Below are 19,316 nucleotides of genomic sequence, written 5' to 3'. Positions count from 1 at the left end.
CGGAGTTCGTCCAGATGTGGCCCCGACCCACGGAAAACAGCGGCCAACGCTTCCTTCCCGTCACCTTCCGACAAGAAGGCTGTACGCCGATTTCTAGGTTTGTGAGCCTATTACAGACGCTTCGTCGAGGAATTCTCTCAGATCGCTGAGCCACTGACTCCCTCTCACCTTACGAAATCCATCGTGGAATTCAAGTGGAAAATCCCACAAGTGTAAGCATCTCAGGAAATGAAACAATGAAACAACGCCTGCAGACGCCTCCAATATTTGCGCACTTCGACGAATACGCCAATACGGAAATTCACGCCAACACAAATGGCGTTGGGCTCCAAACCACGCATGTGCAGTACTGATGGAATATATAAGGTTATCATTTACACCATCCGGTCATTATCTATCTATCTATCTATCTATCTATCTATCTATCTATCTATCTATCTGTCTATCTATCTGTCTATCTATCTGTCTATCTATCTGTCTATCTATCTGTCTATCTATCTGTCTGTCTGTCTGTCTGTCCGTCCGTCCGTCCGTCCGTCCGTCCGTCCGTCCGTCCGTCCGTCCGTCTGTCTGTCTGTCTGTCCGTCCGTCCGTCTGTCTGTCTGTCTGTCTGTCCGTCTGTCCGTCTGTCCGTCTGTCTGTCTGTCTGTCCGTCTGTCTGTCCGTCCGTCTGTCCGTCTGTCCGTCTGTCCGTCTGTCTGTCTGTCTGTCTGTCGCTTCTCCCATCAGGTTGTTTGCTGATGATGTCTTATCACATAGGGCTGAATTGTTATCACACAGATTTTGTATTTTTAATGCTTACACGGTGTAATTTCATTACATGTCACCTCGCACCAACGAGTGCGCGACTTCAGAAATATGTCATTGCCATCGTCCGGACGGAAGCACTCTCATGCCGACTGCCAGTCATTTGTGCCTGTTTTCCCACCATAGCAGAAAACCAGGATGATGACTGTTTCTTGGGAACCTTAAGTGCCGATGACATGGCCGATCGACAGTGAGCCGACCCGTACTTCAAAAGCATGGTGGAGCACCTCAACGGCAAGACCATTGTTATTTCAAAGGTATTCAATCGAGGACTTGAATCGTTTTTCTCGATGGACGGCGTTCTTCTGAAGAACTTTTCGCCTCTTCGAGCCAACAACGTGCTCGTTATACCTTTAGCATTCCGTCCAGAGTTTCTAGAGGCTTTACACAACGACCCAACAGCTGGACAGCTTGGATTTTCCCGCACGCTAGCGAGTATATAAGAAAAATATTGGCCTCGTATCTGCATGTTACATTGCAAATGTCGTCGAAAGACGACAGTCTTGCGTCTGAAGAGAGTGAACAAAACGTTTATTTGATGTTCTGTGCAAGAAAATCGGTGAGGGGTATTCTGGAGGCGCTGCGTTAGAGTGCCTCGAGCGTGCAGCGATGGCGAACGAGCGCGTCAAGTCGCGTCACACGTGAGACATGAGCGCTATCTGGCAGTTATCTTGGAAAACGAAGCGCACGTGCCCTGCGCGCCCCTCTCGGCGGTGATAAGGTGCAGAGTGCAAGGCGACGGGCAGGTGCCACCACCGTGTTGTCTTAGCAAAGCATTAGAAACACTTGTCTTTTGGTGCAAGCGTTGCAGGGTCAGTGCAACGTGATAAACACTGCGGTCCTTAGAATTATCTATGTATGACTATTCTAGTAAGAGACACACATACAGAATATTGACGTGCTGTTATGGTGCCTCAGGTATGCGCAATAATTGATTTTTAATTGACAATCGCACAAGTAGGAACGCTAAATCGTGAGCAATATTGTTGGGTGCTGCGGATGGGGTCAGCCGTTTGGAGTATCGTTTGGCCACTTTGGTGCCGTTATAGGGTACAGCTAAGGGCGGACAGACAAAATTTTTTTTCGTCGAAGGTCCCCAAGAAAGGCTATCGTCTTTAAAAGTTCTACCCACCCGGACTCGGGTGTCGCCTTCACTAGCAGCGGCTAGAATGCCCTCCATGGACACCTTGGTGGCTTAAACTCCTCAGGACCTTCAATATTTCCGGATAAACAGACAGACAAAACCAATTACGTAAGGCCATGCCGAGATTGTCACTGACATAATACACCACCCACTAGGCCAGCCGGACCTCTGTAGCTCATCGAACTACCCCGCCGGCTTTTGCAGCAAACTGGGATAAAGTTACGGGGTGGTTCCTGTTGCTGCCTTCCGGAAGTAAATGCATTGTCGTAGCAACTGACTACATCACTCGCTGCGCTGAGACAAAGGCCCCGCCCCAAGGCATTGCCGATGAGGTTCGTTGAGAATATTGTCCTGCATCATGGTGTCCCAGAGATAATCATCACGGACAGAGGTATGGCCTTTACTACTCGCCTCACCCAGGTGAGCTTCACATACAGCCAAACAAATCACCAACGGAGCACAGTCTACCACTCACAAACAAATAGCCTTATCCAGTGTCTAAATAAGAACCTCGTCGACAAGCTGGCCACGCAGGTCGACATCTAACACAAGACGTTGAATGTCATCCTTCCATACGTGACTTCCAAATACAACACCATGCAAGAAACAACGCAGATTACGCCATTTAGGTTGGTCTATGGATTGTGTCCAGCCACGACACTCGACGCTATGCTGCCGAACCTCGCTGACGAAGAAACTGTTGACGTTGTTACTTTCTTCCAGCGTGCCGAAAAGTGATGACAGCTCGCCCGCTTCCATATTGAGAACCAGCGGATGTTCGACAGCAGTCGCTACAATTTTCAACGACGCAACGTGGAAAGCCTACCCGGAGATCTTGTTTGGGTCTTAACACCGATACATGGCGTTGAGTTGGTGAAAAATTGCTTCAATAATGTTTTGGCCTCTACAAGGTAGTCAGACATCTCGGCTTCAGCTAATTTGTAACCAGCAAGGTCACCAGAAATAGGACCGGAATTTTCCATGCCGCATCTACAAATACCGACACACCTAATCACAGATCAGATTACCGACAGCTGACTACCTGTTCGTCGCTATCGTCATAGAGTGCGTATAGCTTGTTTAGTCTAGAACGTACCGAACACTGTCTTCTTCAAGGTCACAACCACGTGACAATATCAACTCATGTGGACTGCGCAGAAGTGCGACGCTTGTAGAAAAGCGAAAAAAAATATTTTCGCAGACATAGTAAGGGGATAAACCTCGACAGTCTACACAGTGCAGCTCCATTTCAAACAGTCCCGCTGTTAAAAACGATGTTTAATAATCGAACATTATTTCATTATGAGTGAATATTCATTTCAAGTTGATTTTTATACTGTCCGAAATGTATTTTATTTGCCTCAAATATAATTTTTTGCCTACCACTAACTTGAATATAATTTGTGGTGCTTTGAGTGCGAAATATTTTTACTATGATCACAAAATAAGCCGCACTAAAAGGCTGCGAAAGTTTACCACGGCCGAAACGTTAGTAAATACAATTTCTTTTTCAAACAGTCTACTGTTCTTTAAGGTGCACTGACAGTTCACGATCCTCCGGCATTTCGTGTCCATTGAAACACGAAAATCGCCGCCGGGATCGAGCGTGTGGCCTTCAAATCAGAAACCAAGCACCGTAACTAAAGAGTTTCCTAAAGTTAACTAAAGGGAACTGTGGCGCTGCGATCGTTCAGCGACCACGGGAATGATGGGTAGTACACACGTTTGCCTAGTCTTCGTACTTGCGGGCGGCCAATCGTACTTGCGGCTTCGTTTATTGCTGGTTACGGTTTTGTTTTGAAAAAAATATTCAACCCTTTCAAACTTCGTGACCTGATTTGGAAAGGTAAAATTAAACGAATAAGGTGGTGAAGAAGCGCAAACGCTGAACAGTTGCTAATTTATTTTTTTCGTGAAAAACCAGCTCTAAGCCACACGAACACACACGGAGCCAGAAGTAGGCCAGAAGTACAAAAATTAGACAAATGTGTCTTCTACCAATCATTACCATGCTCGCTGAAGCGCCGTGCGTTGCAGCTGCCATATACCCAAGCGCCAGAGTTCCCTCTAGTGTATATTAGGAAACTCTATGACCGTAACCAGTGTACCGCCGCGGAGGACCATTCCTACTTTGTACAGATGAATGTAATATATTCCCCTTTTGTCATCTGTATCTTCTGAATAATCTCCGCAACACTTTGTGAACAAGGTCCACAAAAGAGTATCGATCGATAGTCGAGAATCCCGACAGCATGTGAGCCGAAGATTACAGCACAGCACGGTTCATGGAATTCACAATTATTTCTCAGTGTCAGCTGTAAAGCGCTTCCTCTCGACAAGTGATGCCATAAAGCCGAATTGCACGGCCATTGGCTGCTTTGAACGCCGTGAGCTACATCATTACCGTGACCACCACGTGATGGCACGACATGCCCGAGTTCTCACTCTTGGTGCCACTGAAAGTAAATCGTGCGCGCCGCCGTGGTGGTCTAGTGGCTAAGGTACTCGGCTGCTGACCCGCAGGTCGCGGGATCGAATCCCGGCTGCGGCGGCTGCATTCCCGATGGAGGCGGAAATGTCGGCCCGTGTGCTCAGATTTGGGTGCACGTTAAAGAACACCAGGTGGTCGAAAACTTCGGAGCCCTCCACTACAGCGTCTCTCATAATCATATGGTGGTTTTGGGACGTCAAACCCCACATATCAATCAATCAATCAAAGTAGGTCGTGCGTTCGAAGAAAAAAAAGTACTAAAGATCATAACACCTGTTACGTAACTTATTTCACTCGTGCCATTCCTACCTGCTTAGCTTCCAGTCCGCTGTTTGCCTCTGTAGAACATGGGATACGGTGCTCGGCTGCTGAGCCGGAGGTCGCTGCTTCGATCCCGTCCACGCCGATCGCATTTCGATGGTGGTAAGGGACAACGGACTGCACATTGTCGGTGCACGTTAAACAACATCCGATGGTCTAAATTTCGGGAGCCCTCCACTATACGTCGTCTCTTATGATCATATTGTGATTTTAAGACCTGAAACCCTAGATATTAGATATAGACGTGAAACCTTAGTCCACTCGTCGGTAAGAGAAAATAACGAAAGCTCGTGAAGCGTTCTAGAAATCTTCGTTGTTTCACTCATACTCGACGAATAATAAAAAAAACGGAGAGAGGCAAAACACGTAAGGAAGAGTGTTTCGGCGGCACTAACGGAAAACCGGAGATACAGACGAAGCATACAGTGTTTTGAGAGAGATTTTAGTGATGAGTCCCTAGTCCTGGGAAGCCTGTATACCCGTGCGTGTAGGGAATGATGTTTCTGCTTGACCAACGTTGTCGAAAAACTGCGTCGGTGCGCAGCTCACCTCCTAAGGTGCCTCTTCCTCCTCCTGCATGCCAGATGCAGAAAAGGGTGTTTCCATTCTACTAACGTCATCGGCTATTTCTTCGCTTCACTGCTGTTTTCTTCATTTTTGGGGGCCCCATTGCGGGTAGTTGGATTTACCCATTGTGGCAAGTACCCGTTATTGTGACGAACCGTGACGCCAGGAGACGCCAACAAGCCTGGCCCCTAAATGGCTCCGCACCTAATAATTTTTGGGGCAGTCGATTTGTGATGCAATGAAAGGATTTCTCAAGCCTTATGAAGATTGCTCGTAAAAGCGTGGCTTGTTAAATGCGCGGCTTGTTAAATTGATTGCTTAAAAAAGATTGCTTGTTAAATGCGCGGCCCTTCAGGGGCCTGTCTTGTCGTCCATCGCGCAGATATTAGTACCGGCCTAAAAGACCGAAACAATACTCTAAACTAGTGCCGCATTAACTAACAACTTCTAAAATAATATCGCCTACCTAAACTACCAAAGAGTAACCCTCATCATGACCTAAACTCGCGAAAAATACCTCTAAACATTCGGCTTAGACCAGTTTTGCGCAAGAGAGGGCGCCGCCGGCTCTACAAGTGTGCGATTGCTAAGCGAATCACTGCGTTGCCCGTGCCACGCAATCACTCTGGCCTTACGGTATCCTAGTGTGTGCGTGTGTGTGTGCGTGTGTGAGTGCGTGTGTGCGTGCGTGCGTGCGTGTGTGCGTGTGGGCATCTGTGTGCGCGCGTGAGTGTGCGTGAGGGTGCATGAGTGTGTGAGTGTGTGTGTGCGAGAGTGTGTGCGTGAGTGTGTGCTTGCGTGAGTGTGTGCTTGCGTGAGTGTGTGTGCGTGTGCGTGAGTGTGTGCGTGCGTGAGCGTGTGTGCGTGAGTGTGTGTGCGTGCAGCAAACACAATATGAAAACATGGCAAAATAGGAATTATTCGTTGTGTATAAGCTCTGTCTTGTACTGGAATAGTGATGTTTCTTAGTTTTTTCCAGTGCTTTTAAGGACTTTTAACAACACACTGATTATTAATTAATTGCAGAAAGTACGCGGTCAGTGAGTCTCTGGAACATCTTTGTGCCGATATTGTGGACGCCTTTGTGGATTCCTTAGAAGAAGGGCCACAGGTCATGGACTTCAGGAAACCTCTCTTCTCACTGTTCTGCAAGGTCATAGGAGTATCTATTTACGGTAGAAGGTAATGCATTCTTGTTTTTTATTACTGTATTTGCTCGCGAGCCCAAAAAAACAAGAAAACAAATACTACTCTGCATTTTTATAAAGTATATATAAGGGTAGATAAGAAGAGGTCATTACCAGTGCGTGGTGCCGGTTATCTCCCCTTTCTCTTGCGCAACAGTCAACATCACATATTAGATAACAAAGACAAGTCTATACATAGGTACATATCACAACACTTACGCACTGAGCCTGAGTTTTTCAACAGAGAAATGGGTCCACAGCACACATAATTCTGACAAACGCCAGTAATCCCGCTATAGAAATGTCTACACGAAACATGAAAGTTCACTAAAATGTTGTCAAAGGTGATCGTGTCTCTCGGGAACAGTCTCTAAATACCTCACTGTTTTCACAAAGATTTTCACAAGGATTTCTCTGCCCAAATGTAAACACAAGAATGGTTTAATGAAACGTACCGGTTAACAATAACGCGAACACGTTTTCGTTTTTCGTTCATTACTATTTTGCTATCTCTGATACATCCAGAAAGTGAACTGCTGCACGCGCAGTAGTGGCTCGAAGGTTTTCTTTTCGCCATGGACCCAGAATTCCGCTGTTGATGGAGGTCACATATCCAACAAATTGTTTTTAAAAAGTGTAAAGATTTCGAGTACTTTGTAGGTAACTATGGGAGAGCAGTAAGCTGTACCTAACTCATTGTACAGACGCATTGTGTGTTTTAAAAAAGTAAACAATTTAGAGTACTTCGTACCCACAAGGCCATCTCGTGGGCTTCACACTTGATGAGGCCGTGTCGACAAAAGTTCCATCATGCACGCCGAAACTCGCCTGCCAAAGATTCAGTGTGGTTTAGTTTTTGTAATGGTTTATTTCGACGTCCATCACAATTTTTACAATGTAGAAGAACGTGGTCAACGTCTTCATCAGGTTTTCCACTTGAGCAGGTTGGAGTGACAGCTTTTCTTATTTTATACAGGAAGGCCTTCTTGTAGGCCATCTCATGTCGAAGCCTATGGATGGCTCTTTCTATAGATCGGCGAACCTTTAACGAAATATCAAATTATACGCCGGGATTGATGCTATAGATAACTGGGAGTATCACGCACCTGTCTCAAACCAACTTTTCTTGGATAATTGACTCAGCCTATTAATAAACATCGCGCATTGCTCATCGGTAGAGGTAGGAGTCCTGCTGCGCTGCGTGTGCCACGCCATCATCTATGCCGTTTCCCACGATATCGCCGTGGCTTGGTACGCACTGGAACAATACGGTGTGGTTGTATTTCATATGCGAGCACGCTAGGTTTTGTTCCTAAAGCTGATTCCTTTCAAACAAGCTAGTGAGGAATGTGAGTCACTGAAAAGTACCCATCAAAGATGACCTGACTGTGAACATATGGAGTGCAAAGCACAGAGTATTGCATAAACCTCTGTCATAGTGGATGTCATGAAATTCTCGAGCTTAAGAGCTCAGCCATTTCACTTTTTCCTCTTGGTATGCAGGTATGAAGATTGCAGACGTATTGCCTTGATTCAGATATGATCCGTCGGTGTACACGTGAAAACAGCCTTCAAGTATGGTATAAAGATGTGTTGAAGTTAATTACTTTATTGCAGTAATAAGAACATCGTTCTTACAAGTTAATCCCGGAATCAAAGTCGAAATATCTGGAATAGAGAGTCGCCGTGGTGAATGAGATGCATTGCTTACTGTGAATGGAGGATCCACTGCCATGTACGTCTTAACGTAACTGAGTACAACGCTAGTCGAAACATCTAAAGATAATTTTTATTAATAGTGGTCAGTGTAGAGAATCTCAAGCAATGCAAGGCTCTTTAATTGCCGCAGTTGTGCCAGTACAGGACATTTCTCGCAGAAAATATTGCTTTAATATCAAAAGAAAAAGTTTGTTTCGAGTGACGCTTTATCAAATGCGTATAATTTTGTTTTATTTTTCTGTATACGATATTTACAAAATCCAGAAGCAAAGCCATCACAGCTCTACTATAAATCAAGCGTGCAGTAAAGCTGCGCGTGGTCGGTTTAAGATCTAACAACCAGTAATTTCAACTTAAGTTAACCGAAAAATAGTTTAACATGTTTGAACTGGTCACCACTTTGTTAACCTTTCCATTCACGAAATAAATTGCTGCTCTCTAAAGCATACTGAAAACTCCGTCCTTATTTTGGAACACCCCCATAGAACTTGTTCATTTCAGTTCATTACAATTCACATTGAGTGGCTAAGCTCAATGTGAAGCTCAAGTGGCTAAGCTCACTTTTCTATACCATTTCAATTTTTTTTTTTTTGCAGTCGCATTCGTTTATTCGCCCTTGCGCCTAAGATGTTACTTTTTTTCTAATGACGGGAAGAATTAGAAACATTGACACGGAGATAGGAGATTGCTTCATACGTATAGATTAGGTTCATCTCCCTGCATGAAGTAACCCAACACAAGTATCCAGGAGTCACCTTTAACAACGCGTTAACATGGAATGGCCACATCAGTAAAACTTGCTTCTCAGCCTTCACAAAATTATGCCTCCTGAACCACAAACTTTAAAAAGCACCTTCCGACGTAAAACTCCTATGCTATAACACCTTAATCAGAACCAAACTCGAATATGCATGTATTGTTTGGGATCCGTATACAAAAACTAATATCAATAAACTCGAGCGAGTGCAGGTAAAGGCAGTTAGATTTATATTTAACAAACGCTCAAGACAGGATTCACCCACAGTATTTATTATTGCTAACCACATTGAACCACTTGATATGAGAAGACAGAAACACACACTAGAATTTTTAAACTAGTTTACACTAACAATACACCTCTATACTCAACATTATATATGTCGCCCCTATTAACCCGAACCACTCGTCACCGTAGACAAGATGCATTAACACCCTATTTCGCGAGAACAACTACATTTAAAATTTCTTTTTTCCCTCGTACAATAACTGAATGGAATTTTGTAATCGAATCGACACCAAAATGTTGATTATTATTAATTTTTTTGTATAGTGTTCCACCAAACGTATGGACTTTATTTCTGTGTTAGTGTTCTTGCTTCATTTAGGCTTTTTGTTTTCGACATGTTCACTGTTGTACCATTTTATTTGCCCTCCCTTCTTGGACTACGTGTCCACAGTATTTGATAAATAAACAAATAAATAAATAACCACTGCGAAGACTATGTGCAAAAGAGGAAGCAATATTCGGCCAGAAAAGGAGGGACCCTTCCTTCGCATTCACTTTCGCTGCTCCTCGCTTTATTCTGCATATCGCAGCTGACGCTTCATTCTCCTTTGACGAACGCAGCACTAACGCCATCTTTTCCAGCGCAGGCTGCACGAGGAACAAGATGACATCGAACGCCTGGAGAACATCAACCACCGGTTCTACGAAATCTCACCCAACGGCCTGCCCAGCGATATCGCTCCCTTTCTGGCCATTCTTTATCTCAGGACAGAGAAAAAGATGGCAGCGGTGTTCCGCGAACTCGGCGAGATTCTTCACAGGCTCTTCTCGAAAGCCGAGGCTACCTACATCCCAGGTGTGCGCTATTCTTTAGGGCTGGGAAAGCACGTCGTAACATCTAGAAACGCAACCGTAGGCAAAAAAAAAATGACAGGAAAAGGAATATGGAAGCTAGCGAATTTTAAAAAATATCCGTAAACACAGATTACTTGCCCGAGCCTACGTTTTTACAAGTGCCTTGTCATGAAGTTGTGTTCTTAGTTCCAACTTTTATCTATACAAGACCACTTGCCTAAACGTATTCTCTGGCAAACAGCCTCCGTTAATGAATTTTTCAACCGAACGCAAGGCATGGCAGACTTGTTTGTGATAGTTTTGCCTGTGATGGTGGACAGATGCCTCAGATTTTCTTGATAAGACGAGAAGTTCAAGTGCCCCATAAACACAAAAATTTACTTTATGTATCCCGCGTCGTGGGCGTGAACACGAGCGATGCATAATTGTCTCGTGATGACGTCAAACATTGCTTGAGTTTCTGACGTCTCCGTGGCTTCATTAAGGCATCACTATGTAGCAACTTCAAGTCATCTCAGGCAAATGCATAAAGAACCATGTGAATTTTTTTATTGCTGTGTGGACCATCAAACCAGGCACGACCAGCAGAAAAGCAAATTTCTCTTTTTTTTTTCAGTAGGAGCTGCACTGAGAGCTGAGAAGCTTTATTGGCTGTGGTAACATTAACGAGGGAATATGCATGTTTTACGCTCATATCACTCTACTTTTTTATCTTTGGCATCTCTCTATCGAGCCAGATAGGAAAACTTGTGTACTTCCGCCTTCAATTGTTTTCGTCATCGGCTTTAAACTCTCTTTTGCTCACCAATGAAACGATGTCACGCACGCAAGTGTTAGGAGCAGAACCCAACCCACTGCACAATATCGTTGGTCACATATCGGAAGAAACTGCCAGGCCTGCACAGAAAGCGTGGCACAGTCACAGCGAAAGCTTGAACAGCAGCCTTTCAGAGCCATTTCTAAGCACCCTTGGGTAACTGCTACAGGCACACTGGTTGGGTACACACTACGCTATAAATAGTCATAATTTGTGTGTATTAGGCTACCATTCAGTGTGCTACCTTTCCTGGTGCATCGGAGAAGCGTGGTATCCGCTGCACACTTGCAATGAATCTTGCTCAATTTTTTTTATACAACACCTATGAACGATGAAGAATTATGCCTCAAGTGGGTGATTGACAGCAAGCTTTCGTAGGGGTTTAGAGCATTGGACGACCCACACATTACGGAATTCACATTGTGTGACGTCTATAGTTGTTCTTTTGCTGTTCTAAGACGCTTTGTTACTCATCTAATGCGATTCCTTTCCCCGACATTAGACTTGTCTAAGGCTAGTTTGCACCGGAGTCTCCAGCACAGGCGGGGCTCTGCGGTAGATTACTGGGCTGGCACGCAGCGGACACCGGCGGTGGTAGACAGCTATGGTGCCGCACGCGATGCATGTTGTGATCTCATAACAGATTTCCCTGTGAAAAGAACTTCCCTTCGTCTTCCTGCAGGTAGCGTCGAGAACTTCACACACGCTATGCTGGCTGCCCGAGAGGAAGCCATCAAGGAGGACAAAGCTGATGCGCAGTACCTGACCAAACCCAGCATGATCCTTGCTACAGTGAACCTCTTCAACGGTCGGTAAACCAACGGCTGCTCCAAGCCTTCATCATATTCCACACACATCCTTTACGGGAAACCTTACATCGTAATCAGGCCACCACTTCGCATTATGTCGTTTAAGTTCTTCATTGCCCTTATCGGCCAAATTCTGCAAGAGGTTACGCGCACGCAAAATACAAATTTAGCAGCGTTTTCAAGTAACGCAAAAGACAAGATGCGTGCCACTCATCTTCCGCTCACGTTAGTTGCCATCTAACCTTGCAAGATCGAAAAGAAGTTTGTTTTTGGTGGGTTTCCACTCTCTTTGCATATTCAAAGCGTCTCAACTCAGATGAACAAATTTTTAAGAGAATCTTGTGAAGCTAATAATTCTAATTGTGGCAATAGCTGTATTCCAATGCAACATCACTATTTAGTTGTGCCGCGGAAACTGTGGAATTGGAGGATTTAAAAGGTGAGTCGAAAGGAGCGATTCTTCACGATTGCCGCGCTGCCACGCTTGTTCTTGGTGTTGACTGTGGCTTTCTCCAACGCCCGGCGGCGTGTCACGGGGCCAGGCGCTGCGTCAAAAACTGACGCGCACGCGCCGAGTGGACCGGAAGCCCGACAGAAAGGCCTTGATGGCGTCGCGGGTTGCCGTCAGAAAGTTGGCCCTCTTCCCAACAGGTCGAAACAATATGGGGCACCGCGTGCTCCCTCACTTCTGTAGGAAGGGCCGGGGGGCTGTGGCACGAACACCGCTGGTGTGACAACGTCCGGCTCCACGTATAGTAGCGTATAGCAAGAGAGCGAGAAAAGAAAAAAAAAGCGGAGGAATGCTGTGAGGGTTAAAAGGAGGGCATGAAAGAGGTCAGAAGGTAAAGCTTAGCTGATTCATTGATATGTGGGGTTTAGCGTCCAAAAATCCACCGTATGATTACGAGAGACGCCGTAGTGGAGGGCTCCGGAAATTTTGACTACCTGGGGTACTTTAACACGCGCCCAAATCTGAGCACACGGGCATTTTCGCCTCCATCGAAAACGCATCCGCCGCCACCGGGATTCGATCCGGCGACCTGCAGGTCAGCAGCCGACTACTTTAGCCACTAGACCACCGCGGCGGGGCAAGGTAAAACTTAGCGCAGTCATGAATAGTACAACATATAGACTAGCCGTGTGCAGCATGATGAAAGTGAGGGTGAATAGGAGAGATGGGGTGGTTAGCAGGGGAGAAAGAAGGAGGGTAAAGCACAGCATAGTGGTGTATATTAAGGCATAAGAAGTGGGTGCTATAAAGGAAGGTGTGGGTAAGGAGAAGAAAATAAGCAGCGCAGGTGACGCAAGTGCATCACAAATAAAGGTTTCCTTTTCCGTTATGAACGTTGATCGAGGTTCACGTTTGGAACGTCATTGCACGTTTGCCCGTAAACTTCAACGTTGCCGAATGGCGGCTGAAACGCTACCCTGCCCTTCCTACAGCTTTTTCACGTCGAGCGCAGCTGTATTGATATTTCCTTGCCCTTTGCACGAAATGTATTTCCCGTCACAATCAAGTATTCGTCTGAAATGCTAAGTTAATGCAATCGTCATCGGTGCAAGTGCAGCATAACAACTTATATCAAACGCCTTCGCTATTGTTGCACTTGTATGAATCACGCATTCCCGTAAGTATACTAAATCTTATGTTCTAAACCAGGGGCCGACTAGTTTTTGAGGTGGAGGACCGAGTTGCATCAAGTCAACATTAACGGGGGTTGAATGGCGAAAACGGGGGCATGAAGAGGACGTTGTAGGCAAAGGGAATTTGGTGAATCGACAATAATGATATGCAAAAGTAAAATGAAAATGGTGAGCATTTTCGTCACGTGCGTCACAAGGTGGCAATTTAATGACATAAAACAAAAATAACGAGACTTTTGCAATGCGATTCTGGACGCCGGATATTATAGCCGGCTCACAAAAATGGCTGCATCAAGGTTGCACACCGACAGACTCGTAATGTTGTGGAGGTGTTCATTGTTAGTCGGGAGGTGCTGAGGGTTAGTTGGGGGATGGGAAGTCAAAATGGCAAGGGGGCATGGGGGCTTTTTGACGTAGCACCGAGGCCGGGCGTCATCGACCCATGTTTTAAAGCGTATATATGTATGGTATTTACAATCAGTTTCTACTTCATCAAAATGGTGCCCTCATACGTGTAGGCAATGATGAATATTTAGCGTGTAAACTTATTTTGCTTCCCAGCTGGATCGAACACATCGACGGGCACACTTCAGTGGCTGCTGCTACGAATAGCAACAGAAGAAAGCCTTCAAGCCAGGATTCGAAAAGAAATAGAAGACAACATAGGTAAGATCTTTTGACGAATTCTTCCTTTTTTTACATTCAAGCAGATACACTTTAGTTCTTGAAAAAAAAACTGTCTTATTGATGTGTCGACAAATCATCTCAAATTTAGCCTATGGTTCCCAACACCCCTAGGTTATGAAATTTCATTTCACAACACCTAACAAAAGCCACTGTAGTGACTATTTTAGATCTGTTTGTAACAGATCTTTGTAAATGTCATTTGTTTTAGTGTGTACCTGACGTCTCTGTTGAATATCGCATGTCTGCCTATTGAAGCATGGATACATAGTCTGATAAAAGCAATATTTTTTTGATGAAAACTTGAAGAGCAATGCAAATGTTTCTCCCGAGATTTCCTATAGAAACTCGAATCTGCTTTTATGGTAGGTTTAATAAAATGCCGACATCATGAATGTCCACATCATAAATTATGTCGGCATCATACGTCGACATCATAGATGACACCAGTAGTGGCACCAAAATCATGTCGGCATCATAGATCTACATCATAGATGACACCAGTAGTGGCACCACGGCACCATGATATGTACGAGCGAATTTTTATGCCATAGAATTCCGTAATTTCACTCAGAGTACTCAGTGCAGTCTCGTGTGCAACGTCGAAAGCAAGAGCACTTTTTCGTGAGTTGACTGTCCCGTTCCTTACTTAATTTGGAACCGAGATTGTCTGTTGAGCCACCTCAAGCTATCGGTAGCAAGCTCTAATACAAAAATGATCGTACTGACTCCGGTCTTCTGAGTAGATATGACTGTAGACTTGCCTGATGTTAGGGAGGACATGGTGTTTCTGCGCTTCACATTACGGCTTTTTACAAGTTGAAAGTAGTCTTCAGACCATTCCTCACTGCTGAGCGAGTAGAAACTGGTATGGCCTCTGTCCGCCGCACTACGGAGCCCATTCGCATCCTGCAGACTGCCGCCGCGGACGCTGCCATCGCCTGCGAAGGCGTGGGATCTTTTATACCTGCGTCGGTTCTAGAGCGAGGCGTTGATCTAGTGGTGCACGCAGAAACATTAAAAAAACTAGCGCATCGGTAGTCACAAGCGTTCTGATGATGACGACGCTTTGAATATGGCTCGTTCTGCAAATCAAACACTTAGTCTTCGTCCGCCCCCAAAAAATAAAAAAAAAAGTATTTTATCGTGAGCTTGGGAGCGGCCTGCCAAGTATAACTCCTCCATCACCACTCTAGCAGCTACAATGTGTGCAATGAGGTGACCAGGAAAGCCCAGTATGTCTAGTCACAATAATCTAGTAAAAATTTTAACCTACTTAGTGTACCATTTGATTTTTCTCTCACAACGTACTTCTTTCCTGTGTTCAGGGAGCCGGCCACCCGCGTACGGGGACCGCGAGAAGCTTCCTTTTACCATCGCCTGTCTGCTAGAAACACTGAGGATGCACCCCGCGACGCCTCTCGGAATACCGCATAACACTACCACGGACACTCGAGTCGGTAAGTGCAAGACTGGTCGAAACAGCAAGCAAAGGTCAAATAAAAAGATACATGCATTTCTGGTCATCGCTGAAATTTGACGTAGAGCATAACTATCTCGTTCAAAGCTAGTGCTGTGTTCGAAAAGTTCCTAGAACAACATTCACAAAACTTTTTTTATTCGCAAGTGTCATGGCATAACAGCGCTAAAATGATGTCCTACATCTTATTCAGCTAAAGCGTCCTCCAAAAACTCTTTTACCGGATCGTCATGAGGTGTCTTTTACTTTCAAGTAGGTTTTCGAACCTTGCATTTGCCAACGCTGGCATAAATTTGCTCCGCTTATCACCACAACTCCTGACTGAGCACGAAGCATTTAGCTCAGGCGCTTTAGGCGACAGCATACAATTTCAAACTTAGGGCAGCACATCACATGCCATCTTGACCCGGCACGAAATTACATCTGGAGCAAAATTACTTCCTGATGAGCCAGTGGTGATCATCTCGCCATTTTGTGGAGCACCTGTCATAACACGTGAAGTACAGTACTCACGGATTGAAATAGGACACTCGGAGCACTTGGCTGCCGGAACAGCCACCCAGATCTTCGGTATATTAGCGGGGATGGCGACACTTTTTTGTGCGTCAGCACCGTACAACGGTGACGAGTTGCAAACAGAGTGAGGGCACGCGCTTGCCCACAAAGCACGCTCAGGTGGGCGTAACGGCATATAAGCGCACTGCAGATGAGCCACTTTATACTCCTTATCTCATCAATGCAAGCTCGGTCATATTTGTCGTGTGATTTTCTCGATTTGCGGCTGCAACTTTCATCCTCGGTAAAGCAAGTACGATCGAAAGTATTCGCTCGTTCACGCTGTCTGGCCCAGCTGAGCCAAAGCTGAGCGCGCTTAGTGGGCATGCGCTTACTCTTGCACTATTTGCAACTCATCTCCGACTTACGGCGCTGACACACGCTCATGCACGATAGTTAAGTAGCGCCGCTCGGAGGTGCAACGACTTTCTTATAAATAGACACTAGAGGTAACTCTGGTGCTAGCGTCGATGGTAGCTGCAACGCACGGCTCTTCGGCAATCACGGGAATGATGGGTTGTTCATGAATTTGCTTAATTTTTTTTTGAGCTTTCGACTCCGTTCTGCATCGCGTGACTTGGAGCTGCTTTGTAGCGAAAAAGAAATCAGCCCCTATTTAGCAGTTGCACTTCACCCCTTTAGGCACCTCAGTTTAAATCGGGTCACGAAGTTGAAGAAGATTTGTTCTTTCATTCGAAAGGAAACCAAAACACTGCAATAAACGAAGCCACAACTGCGTTCGAAACCTGCAAACACAAAGGCTATAGGCAAATCCGCGTGCTACCCATCATTCCAATTGTCGTTGAACAATCGCAGCGCCAGAGTCTCCTCTAGTTAATTTTTGGGGACTCTATGCTCGCGGCACCGATGTGTTACATTGAGAGTAAAGCGGAAAACATTACGCAGTATTAATATTGCTTCGGGTAACCAACGAGTCAGCCTGTAGTGTGCCAACTGCATTGAACACTGCCAGCACGGTGCTGCAGGCCTCACCCGTATTCGCATGTCGACCAAACTGGCTCGCTGCGGCGCGCGCCACTTACATCGCGGCGCGAACAGACGACCTATTCTTCGCACTTTGGTGGTGTGGCATGCGTGCTGAGAAAGTAAGATACGTGAATCAGTCAAAAGAGTGCGTCATGTGTGCGTTCGTAGATATTGTAAACCTCTGCAGAAAAGTTTGTTTTGAGTTTTTGTCGAGACAAAAAGAAAAGAAACAGTCGCCCCTACCAGGCAATACTGCGGTAATTCTGCGCCAAAAGTTTCATTTGGCCATCAACCAGGAAAGAACGCGGCATGGAATGGAATGAAAAAAAACTTTGTTTCAGTCCTACACGGCGCACTTAGCGCGTAGCGGCCGTCTCCCACGTAGGAACCGACAAGGAGCACATGGCGGCCACTTCGTGGGCCTGCTGGACGGCCCATTGCTGGTCGGTGAGAAGCGAGCTCCTGAGGGACCACTTGTTTTAGTAGAGTGGGGAGGAGTGTTTCTACACTCCCAGAGCACGTGTGCGAGTGTCGCCGTGTGTCCACACGAGGGGCACATGTCGCTGGGGTATGCATCACAATAATAAATGTGAAGCTTGGCAAGCTTTTGGTTGGTGTAGGTCTGTAATAGGCGTATGGTTAGCGCCTGCTGTCTGTTAAGTTTGGGATGTGGGGATGGAAAATGCGACATTCAGGTAAAAGTGTTTCGTGATGTCATTGTACGTAATCGGTGCATCCCGATCGGTCTCTAACTCGGCATCTTCTGGCAAAATTGAGCGGCCACTGACAGAGGTGTGCATTGATTGATTGATTGATTTGTGGACCATATGATTATGAGAGACGCCATAGTGGAGGGTTCCGGAAATTTCGACCAGCTGGGGTTCTTTAACGTGCACCCAAATCTGAATACACGGGCCTACAACATTTCCGCCTCCATCGGAAATGCAGCCACCACAGCCGGGATTTGATCCCGCGACCTGCGGGTCAGCAGCCGAGTACCTTAGCCACTAGGCCACCGTGGCGGGGCAGAGGTGTGCATCGGTGAGCCAGTTTGGCTGGCATTCTGAAGTACACGTAAGGTTCCTAGCATATGCTCCGCCACTCTGGAAGTGTGTACATGGTGAACTACCGGCCAACCCGTTGGAGACCAGAAGCAGCGATCCTGCTCTGTAGATGTGCTTTCCCTCACTCTATATCAAAACGCAAGACCTTGTTTCCACGAGCACCCACGAACGGCGCTGCATGTACCGACGGCCACGCACTCCGAGTGTCCTATTTCAATCCGTGAGTACCGTACTTATGCGACCGGCTCTGAATCGTTCAAAGCAGTCCAAGGCGTTCTGTCACGGCAGTCCTTTAAACGCTTACAACAACATGCAAGCATCTTCAATGAGTGCGTTAATCAATGGCTGCGCGTATGTGAGCCTGCTCCATTGCACTTGAATTACATTAACTAAGTGTATAACAAGATTAATCCACCTGTACAGTGATGTCGGAGCTACACAACGTATAGCCTTGCGCTTAACCAGTATTCCCGGTTTTGCAGGCAAGTGGGACATACCCAAGGACACGGGCATGCTGTACAACATCTACGCCGTGCACCATGACCCAAAACACTGGGAGGAGCCCGAGGAGTTCCGTCCCGAACGGTTCCTCGATCCCGTGACGGGAAAAGTGTGCACCGACGTTGGTCCTCTGATCACCTTCGGTCAGGGAGCCCGCAGCTGCCCGGGAGAGAAGTTGGCAAAAATGGACGTGTTCTACATTTTCGTACGACTCGTACAGAGGCTCACAGTTAGTGTGCCTAGCGCGTCCTCGGACGTAAACTGGAACGGAAAGGGTTCGAGCTTGTTCTTGCACCCTGCTCGGCAAAATATTGTATACACGAGAAGACGCTAAATACACTTCGTACTATACACAAATCATGTTGCATAGTAGAGCCGTTCTCAGTGCTGTGAATATCGCCAATGTTTCCAGACAAGCTGTCCGCCATGATGAAGCAGTGGTTATGGGGCTCGGCTGCTGACCCAAAGGTCTCTGGTTGGATCGCGACTGCGGCGATAACATGTTTATGATGAATAAATGGGAGAGGCCTGCGTACTGTGCAACGTCAGCACACGTTAAAGAACACCACAGGGTCAGAGCCCTCCCGTATACGGCACCCTTCATAACCACATCTTTGTTTTAAGACTTAAAACCCCAGGTATTACTATTATATTATTATTATTATTATTATTATTAGTAGTAGTAGTAGTAGTAGTAGT

At 46.0% G+C, this 19,316-nt stretch overlaps 1 protein-coding gene across 1 annotated transcript in view; it reads left to right on the top strand.

Annotated features, from left to right (window-relative positions):
- Positions 1-18,997, top strand: part of LOC142770061 (steroid 17-alpha-hydroxylase/17,20 lyase-like) — a 37,282-nt gene extending 18,285 nt beyond the window's left edge. The window contains exons 5-10 of the mRNA XM_075872669.1: positions 6,357-6,512; positions 9,869-10,077; positions 11,576-11,701; positions 13,908-14,012; positions 15,359-15,490; positions 18,599-18,997. Of these exons, the coding sequence (XP_075728784.1) occupies positions 6,357-6,512; positions 9,869-10,077; positions 11,576-11,701; positions 13,908-14,012; positions 15,359-15,490; positions 18,599-18,951 (1,081 nt within the window). The 3' untranslated portion in view covers positions 18,952-18,997. The remainder of the gene's footprint in view (positions 1-6,356; positions 6,513-9,868; positions 10,078-11,575; positions 11,702-13,907; positions 14,013-15,358; positions 15,491-18,598) is intronic.
- The last annotated feature ends 319 nt before the right edge of the window (positions 18,998-19,316 follow it).

The sequence above is a fragment of the Rhipicephalus microplus genome, chromosome 1, assembly GCF_043290135.1.
Source record: "Rhipicephalus microplus isolate Deutch F79 chromosome 1, USDA_Rmic, whole genome shotgun sequence".
NCBI lineage: Eukaryota > Metazoa > Arthropoda > Arachnida > Ixodida > Ixodidae > Rhipicephalus > Rhipicephalus microplus.
The sequence above is the reverse complement of the archived record's forward strand: the minus strand, read 5'-3'. Positions and strand labels throughout refer to the sequence as shown.